The following is a 14634-nucleotide window of genomic DNA, read 5'->3' on the forward strand; positions in this document are numbered from 1 at the left end:
CTGTATTGTAGAATACCATGCAAAAGCATCAGCCACATTTAGGTTTTTCCAAGTGGTTCTGAGCATCCTTCACTCGTATCTCAAATGAGCTATGTTTTTATAAATTAGAAGGCTGAGATCCAGAGGTTTGCTTATATTTTTATTTATTTATTTTTATTTTTTGACAGGCAGAGTGGACAGTGAGAGAGACAGAGAGAAAGGTCTTCCTTTTCTGTTGGTTCACCCTCCAATGGCCGCCACAGTCGGCGCGCTGCGGCCGGTGCACCGCGCCGATCCGAAGGCAGGAGCCAGGTGCTTATCCTGGTCTCCTATGGGGTGCAGGGCCCAAGCACTTGGGCCATCCTCCACTGCACTCCCGGGCCACAGCAGAGAGCTGGCCTGGAAGAGGGGCAACCGGGACAGAATCCAGCGCCCCAACCGGGACTAGAACCTGGTGTGCCGGTGCCGCAAGGCGGAAGATTAGCCTATTGAGCCGCGGCGCCAGCTATTTGCTCATATTTTTAAATGCATATTTGTATTTTTATTTATTTGAAATGTAGAGCAGGAAAGAGAGAGAGAGAGAGAGAGAGAAATAAGAATGCTTCCATTCACTGATTCACTCCCCAAATGTCTGCAACAGCTGCGGCTGGGCCAGGCTGAGGCCAGGAGCCAGGAACTCCATCCAAGTCTCCCATGTGGATGGCAGGGACCCATGTGTGTGACCTCCAATCTTCTGCCTCCCCACGGTGTGCATTAGCAGGAAGTTGGATGGGAAGCAGAAGCAGGACTCGAGCGTAGACACTCTGATGTGGGATGGGAGTATCCCAAATGGCAGCTTAACCTGCGATGCTGCAATGCCTGCTCTGCGTACTTCTTTGAGTAAGATTGGCACATGCAGTCGTGGCATCTGGAGCTTGAACTCCAGGGACAGCCAGCCAGAGCCATGCTCCATGCATCCACCCTGTCCCTTCCCTGTTATTTTGTCAAGTTGCTCTTTACATCGAAAAAAACATCAAGCATCACTAACATCCTGAGAAAATTAGGACCACCTCTGAGTTATGACAGAGACACACATAGGCTGGTATTTTAAGATTTATTCATGTATTTGAAAGGCAGAGTTACAGAGTAGAGGGAGAGAATGAGAGAGAGAGAGAGAGAGAGAGAGAGAGAGAGAGAGAGAGAATTCTTCCATCCACTGGTTCACTCCCCAGATGGCTGCAATGGCTGGAGCTGCACCGATCTGAAGCCAAGAGCCAGGAGTTTCTTCCAGGTCTCCCATGTGGGTGCAGGGGCCCAAGCACTTGGGCCATCTTCCACTGCTCTCTCAGGCCATAGCAGAGAGTTGGATTGGAAGTAGAGCGGCCGGGACTTGAACCCGTGCCCATACGGGATGGCCACACTGCAGGTGGCGGCTTTACCTGCTACACCACAGTGCCAGCCCCTAGGCTATTATATTTTAATCAGCATCAGACATTTAATGGCATGAAACACTTCATATATGGCTTTGCTGTCCCCAAATTCATGACCCTAAAACCCAAATATGATACAAGCATTATTTTTGGTTGGCCTCCCCAATCCCAAAGTAGATTAAAAAGTAATAATGTAAAAAAAGTTAAGGTCAAGGTGTGTTAATATCACATCATAGCTAATGAGTAGCCACCATTTGTCTCTTGGCGACTGACTCCTGTCCCATCCTGCAGGCTGCTGGGCTTAACTTTCTGTCTAGCAGGTGGCTAGTTACTTATTCCCTGGGTGACTGTCCCTGAAGTTAAGCCATGTTCTGGGGACACATGAGGCACTTATTTAAGTGGGGGTGGTCATCATTTTAGGTGGGGTCCAATATTTGGCTCTCGAAAGCAAGGTGCAGAATTTACAGTGAGACAGAACGCTCTAGGATTGTATGCCCTTGGCATTGAGGGGTGGGGTCTCAGAGCATCCCCTCTGGAGACCTTTCAGGCTGGGCGAGCAGGCTGCTGAATTTCCACCTCTGGAGCGGACACAGGCATGGCGGTCCACTCCGACTGTTACTCTAGGGTCACGACCGACAGCCCAGTACGCAGAGCGGCGTGCCACCTATTGGCCACATGGAATGGCACAGGTCCTGACCAGCAGACCAGGTGCTGGATGTAAACAGGTGAGGCTGGCCCAGCACGGGCTGTCAGGGTCATCCGCCATGCACCTAAGGAGCCAACGCACCTCCCAGCGCTCGGCATGACAGTCGCTGACTTGCCTGCACCAACTGCCTTCCCTAATCGGCCTCGCCCACATCTTCCCCCGCAGTAGCAGCTTCCAAAGCGGCCAGGGCTTCCGCCACGGCCGCGTCCTCATCCGGCATCTCCCCGCGCCCGTCTCCATCCAAGCCAAGCGCATCCTCCGGCTCGCTTACAGAGTCAGCCACCGGCACGAGAAGGGCGGGGCCCTCGTCTGCAGGAGCCACGCTCCGGCCTTCCACGGCCACGCCTTTGCTGATCGAGTCCCGGCTTCTCTTCATGGAGAAGGGCGCGCCCAGTCCCTGCACTCCACTTCCCTGCAGCCGCTCATGCTCGGGAGGGTTCTGGAAAAGACCATCTCTGTCTTCCTGGTCAACGCCATCCGCGTTGGGGCCCCAAAGCGGAGGGTAATCTGGGGCTGGCATCTGCAGGACATGGCCTTGTTCTTCCAGGGCAATGTGTTCTGTCTGAGAAGGAGCTCCGGAGTCTGCATTTTGGGGAACCTGGGTCTGCTCCTGCTCCGAGGCCGGCAGCACGCAGTCCTCTCTCCCGGCGTCCCCGCCTTCAAGGAAGGGTTGAGTCGGGTGACCGTTGTCTGCAGTACTGGCCCAGGAGCCCTGGTCACCCTCATGGGGCCTGGAGTTCCCCGTGGGGCTAATGCCATTGGCGGTGCCACAAAGCTTCTCTGCACACTGTCCCCCTCCTGGGGTCCCCTGAGGGTGTGGTCCTTGCTGAGACCAGCAGGGCTCCTGGAAGCCATCTTGCCTGCCTCTGCTCTCAGTCCACTTCAAGCCCTCAATCTGAAGGTCACTTTTATGCACCAGGACCTTGCTGTTCTGTTTGCCTTTTAATTTAACAGTGTTGTCTTCGTCTAACTTGCAGCTGCTTACTTCGTTGACATAGCCATGGGAGGGCACTTGAACTGGATCAAAGAGATAGCTGGGGGTGAGAATAAGGACAATCAGCCAGGGCCGCACCCTTTAAGCCCATCCCACCACGGCTGCGGGCTCTGCTTCTCCCTTCCTGCTGATTTCTGTGGTTACTTCCTTGTTTAAGCCTTTTACATGTGTCTACATCAAATACATGCAGTGGGTATAAAAATATCCCACCGCTAGAAAGAGACCTTAAAAAAAGACCCAAAAAGGGGTGGAGAGAGAAGGTAAAGTTCAAAGTGCATTGTGGAATTTTAAAATTAAAGAAGGCAAATAAGACAAATACTCCCTGAAGTAAGGGGTGAAAGACTCATGGGGCACCCCTTCAGAGGAATAGTATACGGTTGATCAAATGACAAATATGAAGCCAAGAGGAGTGTGGAAGACACAGTTGTGTCTCTGTATCCGTGGGTGGTGGGGTCTAGGACCTCTTGGGGGTACCCAAGTCTGCAGATGCATAAGTCCCATTAGGTACCATGGCACAGGATTTGCATTGTAGCTACACTCATCGTCCCATACACTTAGAATCATCCACAGATAACTTGTATAAATTTATACAGGTAATCTGTATAAATGCCAGGAAAATAGTTGTTATACTGTATTGCTTTGGGAATAATGACAAAGAAAATGTCCATACATGTCCAAGACAAATGCAATTAAACAGTGTTTTCCATCTGGTAGTTGGTGAATCTGTAGATGTGGAAGCTGTGGGTATGGTGGCCTACTGCTCTTATGATATGTAGCTTCTGAATCAATCTAAGAATCACATTATGAATACAGGAGAATAAAACCTGTGTGTGTGTGTGTGTGTGTGTATCTAGACTAGACTAGACTGAGTATGAAAAAGATGGTTTTATTTGTTAAAGAAGCATGTTAATACTTCCCCCTTTATCTTATATAGAGGTTGATTCCTGGGACTCAGATGTTTTCATGGCACATGGTATGAACAAAACTGGAGGCACTGCTAGGCGGGCGTGATTCGTTGGCTATGATGCCATGTCAGCACCCTCTGAAGCCAAGCTTTCCCAGGCCCTGCAGCTCTCTGGGCAAATGTAAATTCCACCCAAACTAGGTTCAGTCTCAGAGAATGAGGGTGATCCCCGTATGTCTGAGCAGTAAGGGAAAAATGATAAAAAAAATACTGGTTGCAGGTCCCCTTAAATGACATCTAAACGGTTCTCACAACTCATTTACTGGCAATACTGATGGTACCCCAAGCTGGATCACTGTGTTGAGTCCAAAAGTGACTGCGTGATAATCCCCCATTCCTCCATTAGTCCCCACTGGATGACACATTCTTTCAACTTTACCTTTGTATCATTTTACAGCACTTGCACCCCATCTGGATTATTTATTGTTACCATCTGGAAAAGAAAGTGTAAAAAAGAGAGAACACAGTGAGTGATACTATAATAAGGATACAGTTTGCTATTTCTTCCCCAGATACTCTAAATGAAAGGAGGTTAAAGTCTTGGCAAGACCAGGGGAGGCACTGCACCAAGTCACCGGTCTCCATCACTAATGCTCACCCTGTGCCAGACCCCTTCCCATCCTGGGAGTCCTGTACTTCATGCCCATTGTACAGATGAGGAAAACACAGCTGGGAGAATGGGAGAGAAAGCAAGGACATGTGCCATTTCCTAATCCATCGCCTTTTTAAAAATAACAACCTTCTGTTTTTAAGATTTATTTATTTGAAAGTCAATATAACAGAGAGAGGAAGAAGAAAACAGAAAGAGATCTTCTGTCTGCTGGTTTACTCCTCAGATGGCCATAATGGCTGGGGCTCAGCCAGGCTGAGCCACTGTCTGTCTCCCTATATGGGTGGCAGGGACTCAAACACTTGGGCGATTTTCTGCTGCTTTCCCAGGCATGTTAGCTGGGAGCTGAATCAGAAGTGGAGCAGCTGGGATTTGAACCAGTGTCCATATGGGATGCCGGCATTGTAGATGGTGGCTTTACCCATTACACCACCACACTGGCTCCAACTGATTGCTTTTTTTTTTTTTAATAGAAAAATTTTATTTAATAAATATAAACTTCGTAAGTACAACTTTTGGATTATAGCGGTTCTTCCCCCAGTAACCACCCTCCCACCTGCAAACCATCGCATCTCCTTCTCCCATCCCATTCTTCATTAAGACTTTTTAAATTAAATTTATTTTATTTTATTTTTTGACAGGCAGAGTGGATAGTGAGAGAGAGACAGAGAGAAAGGTCTTCCTTTTCCATTGGTTCACCCTCCAATGGCCGCTGCGGCTGGCGTGCTGTGGCTGGCGCACTGCGCTGATCCGAAGCCAGGAGCCAGGTGCTTCTCCTGGTCTCCCATGGGGTGCAGGGCCCAAGCACTTGGGCCATCCTCCACTGCACTCCCGGGCCATAGTAGAGAGCTGGCCTGGAAGAGGGGCAACCAGGACAGAATCCAGTGCCCCGACCGGGACTAGAACCCGGTGTGCCAGTGCCACAGGTGGACGATTAGCCTATTGAGCCACGGCGCCGGCCAAGATTCATTTTTAATTATCTTTATATACAGAAGATCAACTCTATACTAAATAAAGATTTCAACAGTTTGCACCCACATAGACACACAAAGTATAAAGTACTGTTTGAAGATTAGTTTTACCATTAATTCTCATAGTACAACACATTAAGGATAGAGGTCCTACATGGGGAGCAAGTGCACAGTGACTCCTGTTGCTGATTTAACAAATTTTTTTTTTTTAGATTTATTTTATTTATTTGAAAGACAGAGTTACAGAGAGAGGTAGAGGCAGAAAGAAACGTCTTCCATCTGCTTATTCACTCCCCAAATGGCTGCAATGGCTGGAGCTGCACTGATCCGAAGCCGAGAGCCAGGAGCTTCTTCCGGGTCTCCCATGTGGGTGCAGGGGCCCAAGCACTTGGGCCATCTTCTACTGCTTTCCCAGGCCATAGCAGAGAGCTGGATCAGAAGAGGAGCAGCCGGGACTGGAACTGCCACCCATACGGGATGCTGGTGCTTCAGACCAGGGCTTTAACCCATTGTGCCACAGTACTGGCCCCTGATTTAACAATTGACACTCTTGTTCATGGCATCAGTAATCTCCCTAGGCTCTTGTCATGAGTTACCAAGGCTATGGAAGCTCTTGAGTTCAACAACTCCAATCTTATTTAGACAAGGCCATAGTCAAAGTGGAATTTCTCTCCTCTCTCCTCCCTTCAGAGAAAGGTACCTCCTTCTTTGATGGCCCCTTTTTCCACCAGGATCTCACTCACAGAGATCTTTCATTTATGTCTTTTTTTTTTTTTTTTTTTGCCAAACCATTGCCTTTCATGAAGTTCCAGCGACCTTACCAGAGCACAGTCCCCTGGAGATGGAAGCGCCTGTGAAAGCACTCCTGGGCAGGGGTTAGGATGACAGGACATTTCAGCCAGGCAGCTGACAGTACAGACCCTACAGACACCGCAGCCTCAGTGATGACATTAGTGCAGGCCTTCCCCACACTGAAGGGGCTCCCGTCTTTCCTTATGGCAGGACCCATTCCAGATGTGATTCAAGGCTCCCGTCCTCTCAAACTCGAAGACACACCTCTGTGGGCTGCCTGGAGGAAAGTGGACTCACTTCCCACCTGCCCACCATTGCCCATTCCTTCCCAGGTTGATTTCTCCCAATGATTGCCCTCAGAACAAAGTCTTCTCTTGGTGCAAAATTGATCATGCTGGTCTGCTCTTTTCTCAGGAAGTGCTAAAAATTAGTGTGGAAGAATCTCCAAGTCATCTCTATTTCTAATATCTACAGTCTTTTATAAAGACAAGCCAGCAACAATATCTAAGGCCCCAGTCCCTTTTTATCCAAAAAATGCATGCACTAGGAAGAAAGAGAGCTGTTTTCTGATGACTGCATCCCTGCCTGTCTGCCCCTGCACCCTCTATCTTTCTTTGGGCATGAACTTCTCACGGTGCTGCTTCATAAGCTTTTTGCCAATGATGGGCCACATATACCAAAGTGGTCCCATAAGGTTATAGTGGAGGGGCTGGTGTTGCGGTGCAGCAGGTGAAGCCCGCCTTTGATGCCAGTACAACGTACTGGAGCAATGGTTTGAGTCCTGGCTGCTCTGCTTCCAATCCAGTTCCATGTTAATGCACCTGGGAAGGCAGTGGGTGGTGGCCCAAGTGCTTGGGCCCCTGCTACCCATGTGGGAACCTGGGATGGAGTTCCAGGCTCCTTTGGCCAGGTCCACACCTTGCCGTTACCACCATGTGGGCAGTGAAGCAGCTGGAAGAGTGGGTGTTCTTTTCTTTTAAGATTTATTTATTTACTTGAAAGGCAGAGTTACAGAAGCTGAGAGAAAGAGAGAGAGAGAGAGAGAGAGAGAGAGAGAAAGTCTTCCAATCACTGGTTCACATAAATGTGAACCAAATGGCCGCGATGGCTGGAGCTGGGCTGATCTTAAGCCAGGAGCCAGGAGCTTCTTCAGGGTCTCCCATGTGAGTGCAGGACCCAGATCATCTTCTACTGCTTTCCCAGGCCATAGCAGAGAGCTGGATCAGAAGTGGAGTAGCCAGGACTTGAACCAGCGCCCATATGGGATGCTGGCACTGCAGGCAGCAGCTTTACCTGCTACGCCACAGTGCTAGCCCCAACAGTGTGTGTTTTCTTTACTTCTACCCCTTCCCCTACCTCTGTTGCTGTGCCTTTCAAATAAATAAATAATCTTTAAAAAGATTATAATGGAGCTGAGCAATCCTTGTCAGTTAGTGATATTACAGCCACTGTAAAACTGTCCCAGTGCAGCCATTTCTCTTGTGCTTGTGATGCTGCCGCTGTAAACAAATCTACTGTGTTGCCAGTGGGGCAAAAAGTACTGCACATACCGGGCACTTTCACACATTCCTGAAGATGCAATGAAAAATGAAATCCATGTAAGAGGTCTTCAAAAAGTTTTTGGAAAATGCATATTATGAATAAACTTCAAATGAATTTCATGTTTTGTGCCAAAATAAATATCTTTTAATTCGTTTTTCCAGGGCTGGTGCTGTGGCGTAGTGGGTAGGGCTGCCGCCTGCAGTGCCAGTATCCCATATGAGTGCTGGTTCGGGTCCCAGCTGCTCCACTTCCAATTCAGCTCTCTGCTATGGCCTGGGAAAGCAGTGGGAGGTGGCCCAAGTCCTTGGGCCCCTGCACCCACATGGGAGACCCAGAAGGAGCTCCTGGCTCCTGGCTTCAGATCAGCACAGCTCCGGCCGTTGAGGCCAGTTAGGGAGTGAACCAGTGGATGGAAGACCTCTCTCTCTCTCTGCCTCTCATTCTCTCTCTGTGTAACTCAACTTTCAAATAAATAAACAAAAAACCTTTAAAAAAATCCATTTTTTTCCCATGAATTTTTAGAAGTATGGCACATATTATTTGACAAGGATAATGAATGAATATGTTGCTGGCTTATGTATTTACTATTCTGTTTAACATTTAATTTTAGAATTTACTCCTATTTATTTAGAAAAGCTTATTATAAAATAGTATGGGGGCAGGTATTTGGCACAGTGTTTAAGATGCCTTTGGGGGATCTGGTTTGAGTAGTTAAGACCCCATATTGGTGTGCCTGGTTTGCCTGCATCCTATATTGGAGCACCTGGTTTGAGTCCTGGCTCTGCTTCTGATTCAACTTCCTGCTAATGCGCGCTCTGGGAAGGCAGCAGCATGTGATAGCTCAAGCACTTGGGTCCTACCACCCACAGGGGAGATCTGGATGGAGATCCTGGCTCTCAGTTTTGGCCTGCCCCAGCCCTGGCTGTTGTGGGCATTTGGGGAGTAAACCAGCAGATGGAAGCTGCCTGTCAGACCGTCTCTCCTTCTCTTTCTCTTTCAAACAACAATAGTACTCATCTAATGCCAGCAACAATCATACATTTTATGTTAACTAAATCATTGATTGTAAGAAGCTACATCAAGTGATTGACCTATACACCACCTGGGTTTGTGCAGGGGCACTCTCCAACATTCACACAAGAAAGTCTCCTACTGATGCATTTCTCACGATGGATTCCCACTGTTAAACAATGTATGACCAAGACCCACCAATAGCCCCTTGCAGCAGGTTAGAAAATGGCTCCCAGAAGACATCCATCCATGTCCTAAACCTTGGAATCTGTGAATGTCACCTGACATGGGCAAAGAAAACACAGAAACACTTCTTCAAAGGTGTGATTAAGTTAAGGATTCTGAGATGGGCCATCTGCCCAGATTATGTGAGTCAACCCTACATATAACCACATGTATGCTTGTCAGAGGTTGGTGAAGGGAGAGCTGATGACAGACAAGACGAGGAGGCAACATAACCACAAGGCAGAGACTGGGTGGCCCCAAACCAAGGAACAAAGCTGGAGGAAATAGGAGTGGCTCCACCCCATGGCCCTGGAAGGAGTGTGGGTCTGGCAACGCGACACCTGCACTGCAGCTCGGTGATACCAAGTTCAAGGTTTTTGGCCTCTAGAACTGTGAGAATATAAACTCTATTGTTTTACTGCCCCAATTTTGTGGGATTTGTTTTTCCCAGCAGCACAGGAAATAAATGCATCCCCAGATCACTTCCTTCTTGAGCACAAGATCCTTTGTAGGTCAAACTCTTCTTGGTAGTATCAAGGACTCTGCAGAAGAGTCTATGGGGCACCCATTCATCTCTTGTTATTACTTCTCTCCTGGCTATGCTTCATTCTGTCTCTCAAATATTTATTTATTTATTTGAAAGGGAGAGAGAGGAAGGGAGGGAGGGAGGGAGACACAAGGAGAGAGAGACAGAGAGAGGGGAAGAGAGACACTGAGAGAGAGAGAGAGAGAGAGAGAGAGAGAGGGAGAGGGAGAGGGAGAGGGAGAGGGAGAGGGAGAGGGAGAGGGAGGAAGAGACACACTGAGAGAGTCCTTCCATCCACTGGTTAATTCCCCAAATGGTCACAGCAGCTGGTGGCGGTCCAGACTGAAGCCAGGAGCCAGGAGCTTCTTCCAGGTCTCCCACAAGAGTGGCAGGGGCCGCAGGACTTGGGCCATCCTCCCCTGGTTTCCCAAGCATATTAGCAGGGACCTGAATGGGAAGCAGAGCAGTTGGGACATGAGCTGGTGCTCCGATATGAGATGCTGGTGTTGCAAGCGGTGGCTTAACCTGCTGTGCTGCAACACTGGCCCCTTGGCTGTGCCTCGGGTCTCTTCCTCACACGTGTTACTACTGGACACGCTGTCACTTACTTGTTTACGATCCCTCTAGGAAGTGAGCTCTGGGAGTGCAGGACCTGTCTTCAAGTTTGTTTCCTTAGCACTGAGTACAGTACTTGGCACACAGTAGACAGTGAGCAGGGATAATAACACACCTACCATATGGCGTTGCTGGGGATTATATGAGTTAATATTCAGAATGAGCACAGAACACTATGTGACCTAGCTCTGTTTGAAGATAGCATATTTAAAAAAATGGAGGCTTTACACCCAAGAAAAGATGTAACCATAGGAACTAGAGCATTAGCAACACCAAACAGCACTTGCTTCTGAAATAGGATGGTCATATGTCTATCAACTGCAATGCCAATGGATAGATATGGACCTCCAAATGTAACAACAGTGCCCTGGAGAGAGAGAGAGAGACTTAGCCAGTAATAAGTATCGATAACTTTTGACTTTCACAAGGCTGTCTTAACTAAATGACCCTAAACCAAAACCCCATGGTTGTGTTCCCAGCCTCCAGTCCCCACCTATGTCCATTTTCTGCTAATAATTCATAAGTCACTAGATGAATGAGAGAATTAAAAGTAGCATGTGCACCTGCTTCTCTCCCTCAGTGCCTCTCTTAGCCTTGTGTCCCCACCACAGCCTGCCCTGAAATCCTGGCCCTTTCCATGCCTGCAATAATACTGTTTATCTTGGATTATGTTTTTTAAAAAACAGGAGCACAGGTGGCCAAAACAACAACAACAACAAAAAAAATTGAAAGACAAGGCAAAGAGGGCTTAGGAGAGTCTAAGAAGCAGAAGGCAGAGTGGATGGGAATCATGTAGCTGAAGCCATCACAAAATACTAGTCACTGACCACCTCCATTAGGTCTGCTTTATGATGGGGGGTTCAGGGGTTGTATGTGGATAAGGAAAGGAGGGAAGTAGGGAGGGAGGGAAGGAGAGGGATGGAGGGGGGCTGGTCCTGAGCAACGCCTTGAGCACACTCTGCCTCCCCAGCATCTCAGAGGCTGACCAACACCCACCTTAGGGAACTCCCTGCCGGGCGCCCACCTTGTGCTATGTGGCCAAGGCCGGGAGAGCAACCTGCCCCGCTTGACAACCAGCACCCGCCTGCCCCTGAAACAAACCAGATGGCAAGTGTGGCTTCCAGGCCGCCCCCTTTCCTGCAAAGCCACAGGCTCCATGGTGCCCTCCAGGGCCGGGCAATCATGAAGGATGTGTAGGTGATTTCTCCCCTCTCGCCAGTGTTTCTGGCTCGGGTTCTCCTCCCACTGCCTCCCTTCAGGGCACGCCACACGGGCTTGCTGCAGTCCAGGTCCCATACCTGACAGCCATGCCTCTCGCCTCGCTGGAGCTCCGTGCCGACTGCCTCTTCCTGGTCCCAGGTTCTGCCCTCTCTCCCTTCCAGCATTTCCCTTCCCCAGCCACATTCCTTCTCTCCACCAGACAGGCTCTAACGTCCAAGGTTGTGTGACTCGCTGAAGCCAAGGGCGGGGACTGATGTGTTTCCTCCCAGTACACCCCTTTCTGCAATGACTTCCTTGGAGGAGGTGGCACATCAAACCCAAGCGCTTTCTCTTCTCCTATGCCACTCCCACACCCCCATCTTGCTTTTAGCCCAGAGTTCCCCTAGGTCCAGGTGCTCCATGTCTGTGGGAAAAAAAAAAATCCATGCACTTTCCAAGTAAGAGTGAGTTCCAAACGAGCACTCCACACACTTTCTCCCCTGCTTCCTTTTGACTTCAGCTAGCTCCAAGGTGAGGACTTGGCATTCGGGTGCCCTTTCTACTAAGCAGAAGGAAAATGCGCTTTCTCTTTGCAGCATTCAAAAGCACCAGGGAAGCAAAGGGCAAATCCCTCGCCACCACTGCTTGGTTTACACAGGGGAAAAGCAAACACCATTAGGATGGCTGTGTCCCTCCACGGCTGGCGCCCGCCTGCTGCTGCAACCCCGGGTTGGAGGCTGCCTCTGTCCTCTGTTTTGTGTTGAAATTAAATAGCCCTGTGTTTGAAGATGGCCGATGGCTGTGCTAATGTCCTCTCTGTCACCAGGGAAGTCTCCTTGCTGAGAAATCCTGTTTCATAAGAGGGGGCAGTGGTGGAGGTTGGGGAAGGGCAGAACGGGGAGAGAGCCAGGAGTTGTCTAACCAGGCAGAGAAATTGACTGAGTAGTCACCAGGAAGTCAAGCGCATATAGAAAAAGGCTCACCCTTTGCGGAAAGAGCTGCCTTTAAACAGCGAGAACGTTGCCCATCAACTGGCAGAGGTCACAAGGACACAGGAGGCTGCTTTGGGAACTTTTCTGGCTAAATCTGGAACCGTGGAGCCATTGGAGCATCAGCAAAATATCACTAACACGGAGAGTTAGAGCCCATTGGATAAAACAAGGACTGTGTGACTGCACTGAGACAAATGAGAAAAGGGAAAGAGAGTACTCTTGCTTTGTACACAGGAAGCCAGCTAAGACACAGGAGGGGTCCCGGAACTCAAACATCGCCATTTGACGAGCATCATGACCACTGCGGATTCAAGGGAGAATCATCAGTGACTGCCGAGCCTAGTGGGAGGAAGTGCAGACACAGGGTGCTTGTTCTAAGTCTTTGCCCAGCATACAGTGGAGGCTGAAACTGCATCTCGACAGTGGAGGATCCTGGCACACAGTACCTTCACCAAGCAACCAAAGCTGATGTTAGCATAATGAGACCAATCGACAGCACGTGGCTCCCGCCAGGATGCACTGAGAATTCAGTGCCACTTCTGTGATGTTTCTGACCAGAACACAAGGGGTGTTCTGAAAAGCAACTGCTCTGGGCTCTTCAACAATGCCATGGCAGGGAAAAAGACTGAGGAACTATTCTCGATTAAAGAAGACCAAAGAGCCATGAGCACCCAACACTCTGCATGTGTCTGCTAAAAGGCTGTTCTTGGCACGGTTGTTGAGATTGGACTACAACCTGTAATTAGGGAATCGTAATAAAACAGTGTTAATTTCCTGATTCTGATCGCAAACTGGGGTTACATGAGACAATGCCCTTGTTCTTAGGAAATACACAGCGAACTATTTAGAGGAAGGGAAAGTTGAATTTCTAACTTATTGAAATGATTCAGAAAAAATCCTGTGTGTGTGTGTGCACACACGTACAGAGAGAAAAAGAAGACAATAAAATCAATATGGTAAATGTTAACATGTATGGGTTCTGAGTAGAGGATATTTGGTGATTCTTTTTATTTTCTTGTGAATTTTCTGCTGTCTGAAGTGATAACAAACTAAAAAGTTAAAAGAAAAAAAGGTGTGAAGTTAGAAAAACAAAACTGTTAACCTACTGTCAGTTCTAATTCTTCTTATCTCTGGGCTGGGACCCAACACTGCGGGAAATTGTTGCTATAAAAGACATCCTCTAGAAAGAAGCCCATGCAGGAAGGTCCCGGGAGAGAGCTCAGAAGGCACCCTTTTGGGGTTCACACAGACGTCCTCTGTGTCTGCACCCAGGACGCTTGCTCAGTCTGCTCCAGGCACCAGAACTCTGGAGGCAAATACAGACAATGGTTTTAGTCCCCTGCCACTGCTCTGTCTTACAGAACAGCTCCCACTTGACGGCTGTGGTGTTTGTAAGCAGTCTCCCTTTGAAACTACAAACAAGCTCTGCATAGGCAAGGCTTCGCTCGCCCAGCCAGCAGCCAGCTCACGGGAGCACTCCAAACCTGTGGTTCACATGCAGGAAGGACTGGTGAATGGCAGGTGGGAATGAATGAATGGTGGGTCTGAGATTTTATACATTAGTCTCCTAGGGCCTCTTCCCCTTTTGATGGTCAGATCTCACATCACCCAGAGGTCCAAAACCAGAAGCCAAGAACATGAACTGAGAGAGATGGGAGAGACTGTAGTTGTCCTTCCCAGCTTGGGAGACAGCCAGACTTCCATTGCAATTTCAAGAGTCAAGGACATCCTGCGTCAAGGGTTCTATTTAACGAGTTTGAAAGTAGGTGCTGGCAAGTGGTTTGAGTTTATGGGAGTTGGAGCCTTTGCAAGAGAGACTCAATAAAATGAAACACTTTTAAATTTTAACCCCTTGGTGAAAAACTGATTTGCTGATGTGTAGAAAACACAGTCCAGCATTTCATGTAACCTGGCCAGCAGGTGGATCCACAAAGATGTCGTGAGCCACTACTGGGTGCTGAGCTCCTGACGCAGACGAGTGCGTAAAATAACTGCAGGTCTGGAGCTCCCCTTGGAGAAGAAATGAGAGAATTCCTGCCTCACTTCCTAGCCAGCACTGAATCTATAGCTGGAGAAGGACTTGAACTCGACTACTCTA

General features: G+C 48.7%; 1 protein-coding gene across 3 annotated transcripts in view; it reads right to left on the bottom strand.

Moving 5' to 3' along the window:
- Window positions 1-1058: 1058 nt before the first annotated feature.
- The window catches only part of C16H4orf19 (chromosome 16 C4orf19 homolog), a 102162-nt gene continuing 88586 nt past the window's right edge, over window positions 1059-14634 (bottom strand). For 2 of the 3 annotated variants that reach the window (XM_062213532.1, XM_062213534.1), the window contains 2 exons: window positions 4432-4485; window positions 1059-3128 (listed from right to left, as the gene is read on the bottom strand). In XM_062213532.1, coding sequence (XP_062069516.1) covers window positions 2228-3128; window positions 4432-4463 — 933 coding nt within the window. In that variant the 5' untranslated portion in view covers window positions 4464-4485 and the 3' untranslated portion in view covers window positions 1059-2227. Of the gene's footprint in view, window positions 3129-4431; window positions 4486-11642; window positions 11969-14634 lie in introns of all 3 variants that reach the window. The other variant, XM_062213533.1, reaches the window with a different exon arrangement.

This window comes from Lepus europaeus, chromosome 16 (genome assembly GCF_033115175.1).
Source record: "Lepus europaeus isolate LE1 chromosome 16, mLepTim1.pri, whole genome shotgun sequence".
Classification (NCBI taxonomy): domain Eukaryota; kingdom Metazoa; phylum Chordata; class Mammalia; order Lagomorpha; family Leporidae; genus Lepus; species Lepus europaeus.